Below are 18439 nucleotides of genomic sequence, written 5' to 3' on the forward strand. Positions count from 1 at the left end.
CAGAAGACTCGCGTCGTCCAATCCTACAACTTCCATCGCCACATGCCACCCTCCGCATACTGACACTCGTCCAGCCTCATCACGGTGTAGAGTAGAGGGTCCCAACAATTGTCATAAGCTCAAGCGCCGGCGATGGTCTCAGTTGACACGGGAACCTTTTCTCCGCCACAGTCACTGTCTCACTCAGCCAATAAGCACGTCAGGCACGTGGACTGAGACAAGACAAGACAGGCGGGCTTGACATGAGTCGAGTCTGAGTCTCGGATCATTGTGGTGTTGGTGTTCACTCCCTTTCTCAAAGAGAGGTTTGTCTCATACGAAGCTCCACTTATACGCTACTACGTACCTAATTCCACAGGAGTGCAAGTAGGTGTGCCACAGTGCCCCTTGGAATGTTATTTAGGCCCCAGTGGGCTGAAGCGTGAACGCGGAAGTAGCTTTCCCTTGGAATGTTTATGTGGGTGTAGGACCTGAGGTGAGCTTCTTGGGCCGAAAACAGCTACCTGATTACGTTGTCTTACAGCTTTCGAGCATCACGGCCTTTCCTATCACTGATGGCAGTGCCCACAGTTGAGGTTTAATGGCAGGCGGGATGTCCCAGAGTGTCTAGGAATGGGAGAATCGACTCTTCAGCTCTAGACCCAGTCTCCAAACCATCATCGCCATTTCCAAGTTCAAGTCTGAAAAGAACAGTGAAAGAAGGCTCGTCCATACTTGGGCACTGTCCGGCCACGCGTCTGTCCTTCCACCCTACTTCCACCTTTATCAAGACCAGACACGCAGTTGCTACCTAACTATCGACGCGATTCTACATGACCTCAACCTGTACGAGATATAGCTTGGCCAAACTACCGTCAGTCTTAGCTCACAGACCACAGCAGCTTCCCCCTGAAGTATGGGACCAACTGAGTCATGGACATCCAACATCGAACACCCATCAACCAACACATGTGGAATGAAGATGTCAAGCTGTCAGCCAGGTTTATCCGCAGAACTATCAAATCCCATCGTATGATGGATCCGCAAGTGAACAGATTGTGGCAACTATAGTACCTCTACCTATAGGAACAAAGGCGGTAATCCTGTTTGTAACGGTTAACGTTAACATGAACGTCACCTGCTACCTACTAGATGCTGGTACCCGACATTGCTCCACGCCGAAGCTATCAGGTGCGGAGGGACTTGAGGCTACCTCATGTGACACTAGGTAGAGTAGACATGGCATCTTGGGCTGGAGCCTTGCGAAGGCTTTCTTTGGGTGTCTGTGGTTGGGGTCAGGTGGAAAAAAACAAGCATGCCCAGCGTGGGCCGTGGGGGGGTTTCTCTTTCGGAAGTAATGGATACGCTGCTGTGGCCTTGTTTGTTAGATGTGAGAGGTGGGAGTGGCTTGGGGCATTATTGAGTGCGGACTTCCTGAAACACATCAATGATGCAAGAGATAATTCTATGCCCCCGTTCCCAATCCTTCCTTTTCCTACCTTGAGCTTTAACTGCTGTAAGGCGTTCGAAGCGGGTTCATTTCTTATTGCGTGGAGGTTTTTCTTTTCTTCTTTCTTTCTATGTTTCCTTTTTTTTTTTTTTTTTTTTTTTTTTTTTTTTTTTTGTGGCCCCTCTTACTTCATTTACTCATTTCAAGCACAGCAGCTCACCGAGAGGCTAACAAGGGCTTGCAAATGCATGTCATTTCTCTAATGCTTTGAGGTCTAGTTCGAAACCAATATTGTAACCGGCGAAGGGAAGGTGAAAGAACAAAACACACCTCGCCGGGCACTGCATAGAGTCTACCTTACACCACCTTACTTCCATCCCACCAGCCAGCCTTGCCGCTCCCCAAGAGAAGTCGCCTTGCAGGACTGGGGAATCTAGTACAAGGCATTGGGCCAGTACCGTCAACATTGAGCTGTGTAACGATATATGTAGAACTGTAGTAGGTACCTAACCGTCCCAGGGAAATGGATGGGTCACTCACTTGTCCTAGAGGATAGGATAGAGGTACGTGTAGGTATGGAGATATTCTGTAGTTGTAGAAAAGCTGCCATGAGACACTCAATGGACCATGGGACCTGCTGTTCTATGCTAAAAGAAAAGATCATGCTACCAGGATTTACAGTCTCATGGCACGTTGTTAGGAGAGTGGATGTAGGTAGGTATCTGACAACAATCCCAACCCAGTAACCCGGGCTTGGAGGCCGATGACCGAGAAGAAGGAAGACCAGGAAGTCACAGTAGCAAAATATTGGAGGCAGTCTCCCGAAAAGTGATAGCGCTAAGGGAATGGAGAGTGAAGATGATGCAGGAGGAAGAAGCTGACGGGTTAGATATTAGTTCTGCGTGTATGTCTAGAAGTACGTATCGGAGCTTGGGATGGAATATCCGATCGTCCTTGTTTTGATCATGGTGAACAAAGGCAAGAAACAAACATAGCACCAAGAAGCTTGAGCAAGAACATGTTCAAACAAACGCCAATGGTATATTCCAATTTCTGTTCAACGAAGAGGCAACATCCCTCAATTACACCTTGCACTTTCACTTCTCCATGATGCCCTCCTTCTCATACCTCCCAAACAAACTCTCAGGCCATCAGCCTAGGCCCTCACTCTCGGCGTGACCCTCACGTTGAACGCAACCGGCCTAATCTGGAACCAGCCATCCTGCCTAAACTCATAGCCCTCATCCGCCACCTCAAAGTCGATCTCATGTATCAACCTCGCCGTAACAATCTTCAAGAAATTGTTGGCCCACTTCTTACCGATACATTCCCGCTTGCCATTACCGTACCACTTCTTCACGCCCTTGGGCAAGCGGTCAAACTCGTCGCCCATCATCCTCTCCGGCTTGAAAGCCAGGGGGTCCTCAAACACGGCTGGGTCGCGGTTGACGCCGGCTAGCACGATGATGAGTTTCTGGTCGTGCGCGACTTGGTATTTGCCTCCTTGGAGGAGGATGGGAGACTTGTCGGCCTTATTCTGGCGGGGGATCGGCTCGATGTTAAAGCCTGGTGCGGCACACGAGAGACGGAGGGTTTCGCGGGTGATGCCTTCGATGTATTGAAGTTGAGAGAGGTGTTCGTCCTTGAGAGGGCCGGTACCGATGACGCGGTCGAGTTCTTCGCGGGCTTTGGTGACGACTTCGGGGTTCTGCAGGAGGTAATAGATGGTGGCGGTCACGGCGCAGGGAGCGGTGGCGGAGCCGATGGGCATGGTGACGATTTCGTCGAGGATTTCGGACTCGGAGAGACCCTTGCCGGTTTCGGGGTCTTTTGCGTTCATAAAGGCCCAAAGCATGTCGTGCTTGTCTGTGGGGTTTTCTTGACGGTATTTGACGGTGTCGGCGGCCCAGGTGCGCAATGTCTTGGTGGCTTTCTTGAACTTGGAGGAGTAGAGGAGCCAGTTGACGAGTCCGGGGCGCGTGGGGCGCATGATGGCTTCGGAGACGGCATCTTCCATGGCCTGGATGACGGGGTGGCCGCCGGCTTGGATGCAATTGAGCTTTTGGCTGAAGAGGGTGAGAGACGTGGCTTCGAGGTTGAGGAGGTTGAGGTCGACGAGAGGCTCGAGGACGTTGCTGTCACCGAGGGATACCCATTTTTGAATGACCTCGGTCGCGCAGAGGTTGATGTCGTCGGTGTAGCCTGAGACGGCTTGAGGGGTGAGGAGGGGAGCGATGATTCGGTGATGAATTCCCCAGCTTTGTTCGTGGTGGAAGGCTGTGAAGAGGGAGTCGTGGACTGTGGCGCGGATCTCGACGATAGGACCGCCTACGTATTTCTGGAAGCGTTGCTCATCGCAGATCTCTTCGGCGAGGGCGGCGCTGGCAACGAAGACGATGGTCTTGCCGAGGATCTTGACCTGGAAGATCTCGCCTGAATCATATTAGCTGGTGTATCCATGGACGTCTTTGGCTGCGGGACTCACCATATTTCTCAGCCAGTGCCTTGAGGGACCACCATGTGTTGCTAGGTGTGATGTCGAAGACGTTTCCCAGCACTGGGATTCCCGGTGGTCGTGGAATGGGAGTCGACATTGTGGTGACTGTGCGACGCGTACAGCAACGCAAAAGTTGAAGAGAAGACAAGAGAACTGGGAGAGAAGCTCAAGAGGTGCGGCCTCGGCCATTATACCTCTTCTCTCGCCGACCATCATTCCGATGACACAGCGTTTTCCAGCCTCTCGTCCCTCTTTTCGACCCGCCATTCCACAAAGTCCGAGACATTGTATCCCCTGTGTTCCTCGGAATGATGACAACTCGGAGGGCTCGATGTCGTGTAGCGCGGTGATGCGTTGAAACATGCATCTCGTAGCTCGAGGCGATTACTGGTTGGAGTTAGAAAAGCATTCAAAGCGACGACATGGTGACCAATGGAAAGCTTGTTGAAGTGCATCTGGCGCAGAATGATTGGGGTGAGTCGACGGTGGTGCACCTGAAAAGGCAAAGCTGAAGAGAATCGTGGAGCTTGGAGATGCAAAGTGGAAATGTTGACGGCGCGAACTCAAGGGCTGGTCCCGGTCCCTGGGGTTTAGCGGGGTGAATTCAAATCCTTCCCCGGGCAGACTACACTCACTTTTACTGCTGAGGTCGAACGGAAGCGCAGCCACCACCCAGTTCACCAGTAGCCCGTGTACAACTGAGACCGTCGACATAATCGATGCCCGCGCATCACCAAATCTACGTTGTTGTCGTTATCTTTTTTACGTAAAGCTACCTGTATGCAGAGTTGTCAATCCAATCAGTTCAAACTGATGTACAATACCTCTAGGCATTGATCATGTATGTAGGTACCATAATTGCCGGTGGTACTAAGGTACTGTCCCCTATACTGGCCCTGTGCTGCACAAGTTGCTCCCGGGCAGGGCGGGATTAGAGTCCACCCCGCTAGAAAAATTGCGAAATGTTGAGAGCTGAAAAAGTAGGTACCCTAGCTCGGCTTGGTGGGCTTTTGCTGGCCTGGCTTCAGAGCTCAACTAGCTCCATGGCCATGGAGGGACAACATTGTCGCACTGGTGATGTGCATCAGGGAAAACAGCCCAGCAGATATTCTTGGGTGAGGGTTGAGGTGGGAGAAGATGGCGATGTTGTGCCCTGTTGACGATTGCAGAAAATACAGCGGAGCAAACACCAGGACGACAACCTAGGGACGGCAGGCAACTTACCTCAAGGTTCCAAAAGGCGGGGGTGGTCCAAGCTCCCTGCTGGGCACTAACTGCATAGGTTTAAGCCGAACGGAGTTGGGAACGCACAGACCATCCATTCTTGACCATCAAGGTACTCGGGTCTGGACAATTGAAGGGGCAACCCAAGAACGACTCACACTGCATCGAATTTCAATGACCAATGGAGGAATCACGACGAAAGCCAGAGCACAAAAGCACCAGAGCAAGCAAGCGGCCGGAAATTCCAACAGTGATACAGTGATGCCAGACAACTCGAAGCCTGCCTATGACACGGGTTAGGGCTGACTTCTCGTCGAGGATCGGCACACCACAAACCCCCGACCGCCGTGGCATTCGTTCAGACTTTGGAATATTCGAATCGCTTCTGCTAACGTTCTCCCGGCTCTTCTCAACGGCCGTTGATTCAAATCCAGACCGGATCTTCGCTCTTCCCAGGAACGCCAATCCAGTCCGGTCGATCAGGAGAGCAGCCCAGATGCCAAGACATGGGGAAGACAGGACAATGACGTACATAATTTTGGAGAGAGCATCCTCCATCACCTTGACAACGCCAGCATGACACTCGTCCATAACTTGTGGAAAACTGTACGAAACTGAACGGGATCTACTTCGATCGACTAGTTTCCAACAACTGTGTTCACTTTGTAGGTAGTCGAGTGGTGCGTGGCCACACCAGAAACCGAGTGTGAGCAGAACTTGAAGTACAGTAATGTTCATTCTTTCCAAATTTGACAACCCAATTCAGTTTCAATAGAGCGCACTGCAGTCGGTCACTGTTCCTGGGCAATGCTCCTTCCCAAGCACCGGACGGGAGCGATACTAGACGGCAACCGTAAGAAATGCTCCGGACCAATCAATGCAAACCACTTACATATCAATGACGACTGAGCTCAGTCCCCCTCTGTCGAGTCGTGTACCGTCGAACCGAACAAAGTGAACTTGGGTCGAAACTGCAAAAGGACTACAGCATGACAGCTCCATGATGCAGTTTTGGCCATCCAGTGACTGAAATACAGCATCTGACGCTCGACTTACGAGGCAGGGAATATAAACCAGCCGTCATTTCAGACACCATTGCACATCACACCACCAACATCACTCTCAACCGCAACATCGCCATATAATAAATATGTATCGCCTGGCAACCCACACCGGCCTCAGGCAGGTCCCCAGAAGCATCGCCAACAGCGTTTCCCGCCCCGCCCTCGCAACCCCGCGCTTTATCCAGCCCGTCAGCATCCGCACCATGATGGACTCCCCCTACAGCGCCGTCAAGGTCTCTGACCGCGTCAAGCACGATCATGCCGAGCTCGAGAAGCAGTACAGAAATATCCTCGCTGCCGAGGATGAAGACACCAAAGTCCGATGGCAGAACCAGTTCATCTGGGAGCTTGCCCGCCACTCCATCGCCGAGGAGATTATCGTCTACCCGGCCTTCGAGAAGTTTGTTCCCAACGGCTTGGTCATGGCCGAAAAGGACCGTGCCGAGCATCAGAGGGTAAGCTTCCATCCAATCTCAACATTCCATGTATCTCTTGTACATAACACAGCTAACCACCAAAACAACAGGTCAAGAACCTCCTCTACGAGTTCGAAAAGATGACTCCCTCGTCCTCTGACTTCCTCCCCACCCTCGACAAGCTCTGGGACGCTCTCTCTGATCACATCACGGAGGAAGAACGCGATGATCTCCCTGCTCTTGAGGAGAATATCGACGTCGAATACTCGAGCAAGCTGGCCTCTAGCTTCAACACCACCAAGCACTTTGTCCCCACTCACAGCCACCCCAGCGCTCCTGACAAGCCGCCCTACGAGACTGCGATTGGTCTGCTGACCACCCCAATGGACAAGCTGATCGATATGTTCAGGAAGTTTCCCAAGGAGGATAAAAAGGCGTAAGTACCTGACGAGGTGGAACAATGGGACGATAATGAGCAGGATCTGTACACTACATGTATGAATAATGATGATAATGATGTTATGAACAATATACAAACAAGGGGCCCGTCTCTGACAGCCATAAACAAAAGATGGAACATGGAATAAAAAGCTCACTCACTAGGTATGTTTACCGTTCGCACCGATATGAAATTGACGGCATGATTGACACGCCAAAGACATACACAAACCTTCTAGAACGGATACGCCCGACAGTCATCCTCTCTACTTAGATCCAGCCCCTGTTCCATCTGCTCTTGATGCTTCTTATCCAAGTATTCCAACAAAACCTCTCCATACCGCTCCTTCCCCTTATACCTGGCCACATCATCTCCCCAACTTCTCACTGCGCTCGCCAGTCTTCCAGGCACATAATCCTCCTCAGCAACCGCCGTGATGGGCTCAAAGTACGTCCGAATCGTAAAGCACACTGCCCCCGTCTTCGGCAGTCTCCTCAACGTCTGCCTCTCACTCCTGAAATAATGATGTTCGATAGCCCGATTCTTTTCCGCCGTCGACCAGCTCGTCTCCGTCTCGTCGTCTTCCGACCCGATACTCCACGACCAAGCTAAGGAGTCGTCCACCTGGATAAAGTAATTGTTCCTCCCCACCATCTGCTCCGGCCGTAACCGCCGAAAGAGATTATACATGCCCTTGTGCAGCTTTTCTTGATACTGCGGCACGTCCCCCGAAGTGTGCAATTCCGCCAGCGACATGCCGAATTTGTCTGTGAGCCGCCAGAACCCAGGCAGCAGGACGGCGCCGGCGACGAGGTAGTATTGCTCATCTGGTCGCTCCATCATGAGGACCAGGTCGTCTTGAACTAGACGGGCGGCCATCTCCATTGCTTTGCGACCTCCTTCGGTGCCGGTGCCGGTTAACGAAGAAATGTCGAATGATTCTCCGGACCAGAGATTCTCGATACCGACTGCTGTTCGGCGAAACAAACTCGGGTATCGAGCGGGTAGATACTCGACTAACTCCTTGAGGAGTTCCACAGAAGCATCAGTAGCCTCGGGCGCAACCATGATGCACTTCTCTCCCCTTTCTGCTATCCTTGCCGCCTTGTCCGCGTGGAACTTGCGGTACTGGTTATCCAACTCTATCCAGTTTTCCGGTTGCACGGTACGCAGACCCATGGTGGTGTGGTAGACGGGGCCGTAGCGGAAGGGGCGGTAGGGGAGCGGTTTGGTCTTGTGCATGTCCCAGTCCGGGTAGGAAGGCGGGGTGGGGAAGACGTAAGAGGAGGGAGGCCATTTGCCGGGTTCGCGATCTTCTTTGTGGAGTTGTTTTTCTGAGGTGGTGGTGGTGGTTGGAGTCGAAGAAAGGGAACCGTGTATTTGTTGTTTTTGCTTCTGTTTCTGCTTTTGTTGTTGGTAGCGATTGGTGATGAGGTAGAGTAACAGGGAGGGGAAGAGAAAGGCGATGAGGTAGAGGTTTTGTTGAGGGGTTGGACGGTAGGAGTGGAGGGTATTGAGAAGTTGATTGAGCATATTGACTGTGTCGGCGGTCCCGGATCCTGAAGGAGCGACTGTTGTGTGGTTAATGGCTATTGAGTCCATATTTGATGTTGATGATGATGAATGATTCGTAGTGGCTTACACCAAGTGCTCAAAACAGAAGAAGATGGGGGCACAACAAGTCTTGTATCAAGAGAATTCATAGGTAGGTATCTTATCAGCCAGCTTGTACGACCAATACGGAAACAGAGTTGCATCACTTGCATTTTGAAGTCGAGTCCTGTTCTTGAAAGTCTACCTACTGGATCGAGGGCTTATCAGCTTATCGCGTTGACGTCGGGACTTTCTTTCCTTTTTGGGGCATGCCCATCATCTCCCCGCACTCTGCGCCATCCTTATCGTCAACCATAATGACAGAATCAAGTGGTATTGATATTGTACTTTGTCGTGTTGCTGCCAAAAGATAGGTAATGTAAAAAAGTATGGACTGTCAATTATGTACTAGAACTAGATGAACTGTTGGAAATTCGTGCCCTGGGCCTTGCTCATTCACCGGCACTCCCTTCCTGGGTATCTAGGCTGCCCTGGTTTCCGTTTCTCCTCTTCCGTTAGACAACTCCAGAATAACGCCCTTTTCGTTGTCGCTTTTCCAGCCTCTAACATAAACCCGTCTATTTTGTCTTCCCTTGCCGTGACACCATTCAAGACATGCTTTTCTGATGCAGATGTAATAAAAAACAAACATGAACGCTCTTCTCACTCTCATAATGCCACTTTCTTTGCTGCTCCTGATATGCTCTTCCATTTCTTAGACCTACATCTTTATCCCACCAATGCTTTAGCTAATAAAATTGATTATGGAGGTTGTCCGGTTCAGCCTCATCTTCCTCCCCCGCCTCCATCCGCGCGCCTTCATCTGTGATGTTCCCATCGAAAGAAGTATCCAAAGACACTCCTTCCAAAGAGATCCTTGCCTCTTCTTCCACAGGAGAAGAGGTAACGGGATTACTGACGTGAGCTTCTACTCACCCGATACTTGACCTCGTTGGCTCTTCCGCAGTGGCAGTAGTATCGACGTTCTCCTCCGACGCCCCCGTGGCTGCCTGTGCTTCGGGCACACCTGGTTGCTCACCTTGGGCTCCCGCCACAAGGACATCCAAGGATGTTGCCTCGGCTGGCGCGGGTTCGGGCACGTCCAGTTGTTGATCTCGAGTTTTTGTCACAGGGGCGTCGGCGCCCGGTTGCTGATCCTGACTTGAGGTAGTATCCATCATAGGGGCATCCTGTTGCTGATCTTGAGTTGTATCCATCACAGGATCCAGATCATCCGCGCCCGGTTGCTGATCCTGAGTATCCAGCTCCATCACAGGGGCATCCTCGCCCGGTTGCTGACCCTCAGCATCCATCATCACATGCATGGCATCCGCCATAGGGTTACCCGAGAAGAATGTTGGCTTGGGCAATTCCTCTTCAGCCTTTGTGGTAATCCACTTTCTGGCCCACTGCGCATCCTCCAGCCATTCTCTCCTCACCCACTCCCTCCATACCTCTACTGGTCCGTCAACCCCCGTCTGGTCTTGGTCATGATCCCCTTCCTGAACCTCCGGCGTTGTACTCCCGCACCCGCTCCCGCTCCCAGAGGTCATGTTCATAGTTACCTCTGCCAACTCCTCCAACTCGGCTATTACCTCCTTAATGAGTGCCTCGGCCCAGCCCTTGGTGAACCAGCACTCACACTCCGTTCCCTTCATGACGCAGCAATAATACCCTAGTAAAGCTAACGCGATCGGATTTCGTCCACCTGGCGGTGGTGATGTGAAAGAGCCGGTGGCGGAAGTGGATGGCTGGGAGGGTTCGTGTTGTTGTCGAGGCACCTTTGGTTTTTGCAACAAGCCCACAAAGTCACTAGACATTGTAATGGGCCAAACCGCAATGATTTCCTGCTCAGGTATTCCACCCTTGGTTAATGCAAATTTGATTGAATCTATCATGGCTGTGACCTCTCCCAGGATGATTTGATGTTCCTTTGGGATGTTGCTCATCGGAGGCCGGGTATCCTCAAGATTTGGAGGAGAAGCAAAAAAACCAGGACGCCTTGTTGTAATACTACCAACACGCTGGTAAAATCCCTTGAGCTGGTGCACCAATCTGTCCATGCTAGGGTGATCCTCCCCACTAGGTTCGCCATCGAACAGCCCGCCCACAGGGCCCTCGTGGAGGATGTCTTCCTGGGCAACCACGATACTGCCAATACCCCTGACCAGTATGAAGACTCCCAGTAGCTCGTCAATCATAGGGGCTTGTATCTTTTCCTGTTCCCTGTTATAAGCCGGACCAAACAGCGGCCCCTTACCGCACAAAGCTCCAATAAACGACAGCGAACTGGAAGCGAAAACAGCATGGCAGTTCTCCGGCGTGACGCCCTCCTTGCGCAAGATCTCCGTCATTCCTCTCAACGCCAAGTCGAAATGCCTATTGCCTTCGGTACCCCACTTCTGCCTTTTTTCTTCATCCTGTTCCGTACACGCTAGGTGGAAAGCAGCCGTGGACATGAGGTTGTGCATCAAAAATGGGTATGAAAAGGCTAACTTGGGCACTTGGACCTTCCAGATGTGTTCGTGTACTCCTCGTGTTAGACTTTTGTAAGTGTTGGCGGTATAATGGTAAACGAGTTCCAAGTTCGGCAGCTGAGGGCCGAGCTCTGAGTTGGAGGGGCAGCTGGGGAACTGGGATTTGGGGTTTGTGAAAGCTTGGGTGAGATAGCGGAAGGGATCGGTGGCGGGAATATTGGATGATTCGATTGGCATGGGACTCGGCTGCAAGGGGGTGGGATGGCGGGAGCGAGACTGAGGGACTGGGTTGTGAGGAGCGCCGGCTGAGGGGTGGGGACTGGTTCGTGGCAGGATAGTAGGAAGAGACAATTGCCCTGCAGGCCTTGTGGTTGAGTATAAATCAGGTGAGGAGGAGCCAGAGACTTCGACAGGAGTTGGGTATGGAGGGTTGGTGAGCGATTGGATAGCCATGGGGGTCTGACGGTTGGGTGTAGGAGGGGTGATAGTGATCGCGCCACGAGATGCTGGAAATGAAGAATTGCGGCTGTTTTGGTTTGTTGTATGCATCCCGGATTCGACAGCTTGATGGACTCCTGCTGGGGACGTTGAGTATGGGCTGGAGGTTGGAGTAAAAGGGTTGCCAGCGCTGCCGGGTGGTGAAAGAAAGGAGCCGGAACCAGAGGCGGCAGCGGTGCTGGGTACTGGGAGAAGATTTCGACTGGAGCCGAACACGGGCGCAGACCCGGAGCCAGACCCGGAGCCAGAAGTGGGTGCGGCGCCGGACATTGGAGGAAAAGTTCGACCGAAGCCGGGTACGGGGCTAGACCCGGAGATAGACCCAAAGCCAAAGGCGGGAGCGGCGCCGGATGAGCCGACAGGATCACTAGCGCTGCCGGTTGCTGGGGTAAAAGTGGCTAGAGGACGGAACTCGGAGCCAGGAGAGGGGCCGGGGGCGATTGGGGTAGCAAAACTCAAAGAGGTGCCGCCGCTGCCGGTTAGTGGAGTAGTGCCGAGCCGGGACCCGGACCCAGACCCCGGCCCGGACCTTGTTGAGCTTGGCCCGGCTGTGGAGCCGCTAGCTTCCGTTTGTCCCGACGACATTAAACTGCATATAACACCGTGGCGTAGACATGCTTTACAAGATGGTTTAGTCTCGTCACACTAAGTAAGCGGAATGTTAGTATTATATAAGAACAAGTTAGGGTAGTAAATAGTACACACTTTGACGCGTCGCTGCTTGCATCGTGTGCAGCCGGTACGAGATTTGGTGTATCCCAGACGCGGTCCTCGATGAGTCGCAACCACACGCCCTGGCATTGGTACATCTACCTGTATGTACACGATCCAATCGAACTGTCCCAAAGCGATAAGGGAAACACGGTGTAGTTCGTATTCGGGTATGGTAGTAAAGTACCAGCTCGTGTAAGTATATAGAGATTTGAGTTGGAGTGTCGCGTCAGTGCGAGTGAGTACCGGCCCCACTAGTAACCAAAATCTCCACCGGTAATTCTGGTGAAATATGACAACTCCCGTGCAGTGCGTCGCTGGTAAGAAACGTATTGTCGTTACGCCGTTCTGTCGTAACCTTTTGCGGTCTGGATGGTGTGTCCAGGTGCTGTCAGGGTTAGGAGGGTGTCCTGATAAAAGCGTCTCAGAGCAACCTGAGAAAAAAAATGCGAAAGCGAGATGGAGAATGGGATAAAATGGGTGTGGATGGCGTGGGAGCCCGCGAGCGCCAAGTTTCTGGAGAGAAAGGAGGTGACGAGCGGACGAACTGATGTGGGTGGGTGGAGATCCATGGAAGTGTGGGACGTGCACCCCGGAAACCACCACTGAAAAGAACATCGATCCGAATCCGAAAGCCAGGGCCGGGGCCAGGGTTGGGGCCGGGGCTGGGCTAGCAGCTCACTGTGTCTGTATTAAGGTATAAATAGGTAAGTAGTAAAGGTAGTAGTATGTTTCGTTCAGACCACTTACTCACTTGAGCCTCTCACCTCTCCGCGAGGCGAGCACCTGGTTGGGTGCTGGTGGTTGTTGTGAAAGGTAGCGTCTACTCCAAAGGGGAATGAATATTGGATGGGGAGTGCGCATGATCAAGAGATCAGATGGATGCTTGAATAATACTCAAAACCCTCATAAACATTAAAGTCAATAATGATTGTCGTGATGGACATGGACGGGAATCGACGGGCCAAGAAGCACGAGCTCGACCGGGAAAATGGCTTGTAAGAGAAAGGGGCACCACGGGTCAGATGAATAAATAATAGCGGCAAGAGATGGATGATGACCAAGCAGTCTCGCTGTCTTGATGCTCCCAGATCCGTCGCTGTTCATGTCACATAATGTCTAGGTACCTAGCGATTAGTAACGACAGAGTGCATTCTGTGTCAAGTTCCTACCGAAGAGGGGCACATTATCTTGCTCCTTGAGGTACCCGGATTCGTCCGTGATGCCTCTTCGTTTTGTCCAATTTGTCTGGATCCTACCGGACTACTCAATGAATATATTCCAATTGGCAAGGGGCACGCAGTCTCTCTTTGGGATGTCAGTTGCGATGAGGCCTTGTAACATACGTGTAACATACGGATATGGCAAATGTCGCTTGTCGACGGCTGGTTGTAAGGAACCACCGGGCTACTGTCCCGCACCTACCCCAACTGAGTTGAATATATTTTCAAAAGTGCGGGAAGGTCGCAGCTGAAACTACCTACGCAATGCAGTGTCGGGAAGTAGGTAAGGGACGTACCAGGCGGGAATACTGCTCCCCTCATTGGCGCAGTGGTGCCGCGAACTTGAACCGCCCTGCATTTGACCTTCCAGATCGGATGGTTCAATTCAATGCCATGCACATCTCCATGCCCCGTGCTTTCCTTGCAGTTTTTTTCTCTCTCATACATGGACTCCTCTCTCGGATGCGGACTTGCTGCGATGTCGATGCCGGCCCGTTCCACTGCAGTCGCCAAGACACCTGGCGTCATCATACCTACCTCTACATAGGTACCTCTAGTAGTAGTTTCTTCCTGAATTCGCCCGTTGTCATTGCCTTGGCCCGTCAACGGACCACTGGATGAGCCCGAATGCGGATAACGGACAATTGCAGGCGTACCTCTAGTATGCGACCCGAATGACACAGATTCCCAGCACTCCCTAGAGGTACCTATGATACTCATCGGTTAGGTGCACCTGCCAGAGCCATGTAGGGCCTCCTTTGGGGGCCCGCTTATTACAGCCTCAGCCAACCGAAGAGGGACCTGAAGGGACGAGGCGGGAGAGTTGGTTGGCTGAATGGCGAAGCGAATCCACCTAACCGACGAGTACATTACATGTACCTACCTTAGCTCGTGCCCAAGGTGCTTACAGTACCTAGGTACCTTCTGCCTACCCCTCTACACTGCACTCTGCCCCTACCCCTCGCTACCGCATACTAGGATTCCAGGATATCAGAATCTACTTATCTGCCCGTTAGCATACTGTACGAATATGTGCTTTTTATGCCTGATGAAAAGAGTTGGGTGGGGGTGACAGCATTGGTAAGAGCCCGGAGCACTGTAAATTCGATTCCTTCTGGTGCCCTGTCTTTTCTACCCACTTTCTCAAGAGAGCTGGAGGGTGGGGACATTCAGAATCGCCGTCTTGCATAGAAATTCTGCCGTGATGGGCATAAATATTGCATTATGCTTGCAGACCATGTCTGATTTCCTGGGATCCTAAAACCCAACGCCCCGAATATAGGTATGCGGCATACTATGTACATGAACCCAGGGGCACGCTCCTGGACGGATCACGGACCATATCGCTCACTCAGCCCCAAGAGATCTACCTATCTTACTCAGTCTCAAACTGCATGTAACCCAACGTTTGCTGATGTTTATCGGCAATTGCTCACCGGCATCGTGTGAGGCTTGGTGCAAGTGCCGACACTGGTAAAACCTCCCTTCTAGATTTCGATCTGGACACGCATGGGGCGCTTTCGCGCTGCTAAGGACTACATCTCTCGAAGGAAGGGGTTGGCGGCTGGGGCTTGGAGGCACGGTACGGATACACCGACCGACATATATCGATCTTAGAAATGATGTCAGATTTCGGTGACGCCCGACTAAGTTAAACCCGCCCTCACCATGGGTTTTGGCGGGGACGTGGCCGCTGGACCAGTCCAGGTCTGTTTACTCAGTAGCTCACATCAAGACGAACTGGTGGGAGAGGAAAAAAAAAAGAAAAAAAGTGTCATGGCAAGTGAAAATGAATCATAGTGAACCAAAACGGTTCTACCTTCCGTCAGTAAAGTAGGTAATCACAAGGATCATACAGCCAAGACACCGAAGAGCGAATCAATTTCAAAACCGAATGCGAATGCGAGCGTTTCACTAGACTTGCCATTCCGTCTACACTACAGATTGCTACAAGGATGAATTTTAGCGCACTTACAATCGACCATCCATCATGTACACTAGATCCGTAGCACAACGTCGAGCGGTTCAAAGCAAACTGACTAGAATCAAAATAAACAAAAGCTGCCAAGATGAGGACCAGAACCACAGAAGAAAAAAAAAAGAAAAAAAAAGTGGGGGGGGGGGGGGAATACATACTACCTTGACTTCAGGCAAAGTTCTTGATATCATCATCAATGGGCATAGGAGTTATGCAGCAACCACCTTACGCCGGAACGATGGCAAGAGAAAGCCCTACTACTGACTGCCTACGTGTCGGTATGAGTCCGAATCTTTGGATCAAGGCAAATGTAACCGTCGATTTTACATGGGATTCAAGGCAATGATGGAAGAAGGAAGCCCTTTCGCCGACTACTGCCTGCCTCTATGTTGTCCGAGTCTTCGGATGGATACATCATGCTCCCAGGCAGTCAGCCGGCGATTTGGTCATGTTTCACAATCTTCCACTTCCACCACTCGCACAATGACTCAAGATGCCGTGGAAGGAACCCTGGAACATGGTGGTATCCATCCATTGATTCCGGGATGATTTTGCGACCATCGGTTTGGCCCAGTGATATGTAGAGAAAACCGAGACCGAACAACCCCAGAGACACTAGTCGACGGGCCCTGGTGTCGTGTCGGAATGATCGTCATTGCCAATCCTGGGTCTCCCCCACCAAAAATGGACCCTCAATTGCGGCCTCTTGGAATAACACCGCTAAGGCGGGAGGTCGTTCGTTCGACTGGAGTTGTTTCCGTTTGAGGCGTCAAGATTGCACAGGGCATAGATTCAATCGAATCAAGGACTGGGTGTGGTGTATATAGAGCGCGATCTCCCACTCGGTCTGTAGGCTAAGAAGCAGTCAGTCATTCTCTCTCATGCTCTCACCACTGCTCCCATCGAGCATCTGCTACCTTCACGTTACCTACTACACCAACGCCCTTGAAGTGAGATCAAGAGAGCTACCAGGCTCAGCGACAATAGCCATCATGGCCCTCACCCAACTGGCGCACTCGGCGTCAGCACTCCTCCCACTTGTGCTGCCCTCCATTGCAGCCATTCTGGCCTTCGCCGTCTTCCAGCGCTTCTTCGCGCCGAATCCGCTGTCCAACCTCCCGATCGTCGGCGAAGAGTACCATGGGTACGAGAAGAAGAGGCAGGCGTATCTAACCAAAGCAAAGGATCTTTATCTTGAGGGATATACCAAGGTTTGTCTCACCCTCGGATGTGGATGTACTGGCAAGAGATGAGGTGAATCGGGCAACGAAAAGCAACAAATATGGACGCGGAAGAGAAAAGAAAAACAACTGAAGGATGCTAACATTGGCAAAAATACGCAGTTCAAACATGGTCTCTTCCGCATCGTGACTCCCAACGCGGGCAACGTTATTGTCGTTTCCCCGAACTTCTTGGACGAGCTGAAGAAGTTGCCAGATGATGTGCTGAGCTTTGATGCTGCTAATGATGATGTGAGTTTTCTTCTCTTTTTTTTTTTCCGTCTCATCCAACATGTGCATCCTTCCGTCTTCCTTCCAGTTCTTCTGCCCCCCACATGGATCTTTTTCTCCTCGCGTTTCGTCCGACGAATGCTAAGCCGTCTTAGAGCATGCACACCAAATACACCTTGATCCCGACCCACGAACCTATTATCCCGCACACCGTCAAGACCTCGCTCACGCCCTCGCTCCCTCGCCTCAACCCACAGTTATCCGAAGAGGTGCAAATCGCCTTCTCGCAGGAAATTGCCCCCCTCATGTCTAGCTCTCCGTCCGACTGGGCCCCCATCAACATCAACTCCAAGCTCCTGCGCATCGTCGCCAAAGTGTCCGGGCGCGTCTTCATCGGCCCCGAGTTATGTCACGATGAGCGCTACTTAGAGGCCGCCGTGGGTTATACCGTCAGCGTGATGGAGGCGCAGAGGGCCGTGGAGAGGATGAATCCCTGGGTCAGGCCCATTGCCGCGTGGCGGTTGCAGGAGGTTCGGAAGTTGGCGCAGATGGAGCGGGATGCCACGGCTTTCTTGAGGCCTGTCGTCGAGGCCCGCAGGGAGAAGCAAAGAAAGGGGGAAGAGAAGGACAACGACATGCTGCAGTGGTTGATGGATTCAGCGGATCAGGGACAAGGGAAGCAACACGGCAAGTGGGGGGAGGACACGACCACAACGAGAAAGTTGGCCAGGTTGCAGCTCGCTATCAGCTTCGCTGCCATCCATACTACCACGTTGGTGACGACGCACGCGGTTTACAGCCTTGCCGCGGACCCCAAGTTGCAAGCCACGCTGCGTGAAGAGATCCAGTCGGTCCTCCAAGAACACAAGGGCGTGTTCAACACCTCGGCCCTGCAGGCCATGAAGAAGACGGATTCCTTCCTCAAGGAGACGATGCGCTTCCATCCTCTGGGACAGACCTCCTTCAGCCGCAAGGTGCTCAGGACCTTTGCTCTCTCCAACGGACAAGTCATCCCCAAGGGATCGACCATCGAAGTCCCCAACTACGCTGTCTCGCGGGATCCCGAAGCGTATTCCCACCCGGATGTGTTTGATCCGTTGAGGTTCTATAACCTCAGAAACGAGGCTAGGGAGAAGGGGGAGGCCGAACAGGCGGCGTCGGGCCAGTTTGTGAGCATCAACAAGGAGTTTTTGACATTCGGATATGGACGGCATGCCTGCCCTGGAAGGTTCTTTGCGGCAAATGAAATCAAGATGATTTTGGCGAACCTGGTGATGACGTATGAGATGGGACTGGTGGAGGGAGAGACGGAGAGGTATAGGGACTGGGATATTGCGGCGGGAACCATTCCAGATCCGACAAAGGATGTAATGTTTAGAAAGCTGTAGGGGTCCGGGATGGTGTAGCTGTCCGTCCGTTCGTCCCTAGAGTAGAGGTAG

The 18439-nt window shown here is 52.1% G+C and overlaps 7 protein-coding genes across 7 annotated transcripts; 3 read left to right on the forward strand and 4 right to left on the reverse strand.

The window, feature by feature from the left end:
* Positions 1 to 2452: 2452 nt before the first annotated feature.
* NEUTE1DRAFT_149089 (uncharacterized protein) lies at positions 2453 to 4043 on the reverse strand (the record flags this gene model as incomplete). The annotated part of the gene is made up of 2 exons (XM_009856518.1): positions 2453 to 3862; positions 3915 to 4043. 2 exons carry the CDS (start codon positions 4021 to 4023, stop codon positions 2586 to 2588), a joined length of 1386 nt encoding a protein of 461 aa, XP_009854820.1.
* A 2229-nt stretch (positions 4044 to 6272) lies between these two features.
* On the forward strand, positions 6273 to 7070 carry NEUTE1DRAFT_88576 (uncharacterized protein; the record flags this gene model as incomplete). Its single annotated transcript, XM_009856519.1, has 2 exons — positions 6273 to 6669; positions 6741 to 7070. 2 exons carry the CDS (start codon positions 6301 to 6303, stop codon positions 7068 to 7070), a joined length of 699 nt encoding a protein of 232 aa, XP_009854821.1.
* Positions 7071 to 7126: 56 nt separating this feature from the next.
* Positions 7127 to 8671, reverse strand: NEUTE1DRAFT_88581 (uncharacterized protein; the record flags this gene model as incomplete). Its single annotated transcript, XM_009856520.1, has 1 exon — positions 7127 to 8671. The coding sequence occupies one exon, from the start codon at positions 8669 to 8671 to the stop codon at positions 7304 to 7306; it is 1368 nt and encodes a 455-aa protein (XP_009854822.1).
* A 472-nt stretch (positions 8672 to 9143) lies between these two features.
* NEUTE1DRAFT_49630 (uncharacterized protein) lies at positions 9144 to 9314 on the reverse strand (the record flags this gene model as incomplete). The annotated part of the gene is made up of 1 exon (XM_009855573.1): positions 9144 to 9314. The coding sequence occupies one exon, from the start codon at positions 9312 to 9314 to the stop codon at positions 9144 to 9146; it is 171 nt and encodes a 56-aa protein (XP_009853875.1).
* A 17-nt stretch (positions 9315 to 9331) lies between these two features.
* NEUTE1DRAFT_49538 (uncharacterized protein) lies at positions 9332 to 12446 on the reverse strand (the record flags this gene model as incomplete). The annotated part of the gene is made up of 3 exons (XM_009855567.1): positions 9332 to 9389; positions 9599 to 12226; positions 12343 to 12446. The coding sequence occupies 3 exons, from the start codon at positions 12444 to 12446 to the stop codon at positions 9332 to 9334; spliced, it is 2790 nt and encodes a 929-aa protein (XP_009853869.1).
* Positions 12447 to 16541: 4095 nt separating this feature from the next.
* NEUTE1DRAFT_49110 (uncharacterized protein) lies at positions 16542 to 16802 on the forward strand (the record flags this gene model as incomplete). The annotated part of the gene is made up of 1 exon (XM_009855547.1): positions 16542 to 16802. The coding sequence occupies one exon, from the start codon at positions 16542 to 16544 to the stop codon at positions 16800 to 16802; it is 261 nt and encodes an 86-aa protein (XP_009853849.1).
* Positions 16803 to 17049: 247 nt separating this feature from the next.
* Positions 17050 to 18388, forward strand: NEUTE1DRAFT_88584 (uncharacterized protein; the record flags this gene model as incomplete). Its single annotated transcript, XM_009856521.1, has 1 exon — positions 17050 to 18388. The coding sequence occupies one exon, from the start codon at positions 17159 to 17161 to the stop codon at positions 18386 to 18388; it is 1230 nt and encodes a 409-aa protein (XP_009854823.1).
* Between the last annotated feature and the right edge of the window lie 51 nt (positions 18389 to 18439).

The sequence above is a fragment of the Neurospora tetrasperma genome (assembly GCF_000213175.1).
Source record: "Neurospora tetrasperma FGSC 2508 unplaced genomic scaffold NEUTE1scaffold_6, whole genome shotgun sequence".
Taxonomy (NCBI): domain Eukaryota; kingdom Fungi; phylum Ascomycota; class Sordariomycetes; order Sordariales; family Sordariaceae; genus Neurospora; species Neurospora tetrasperma.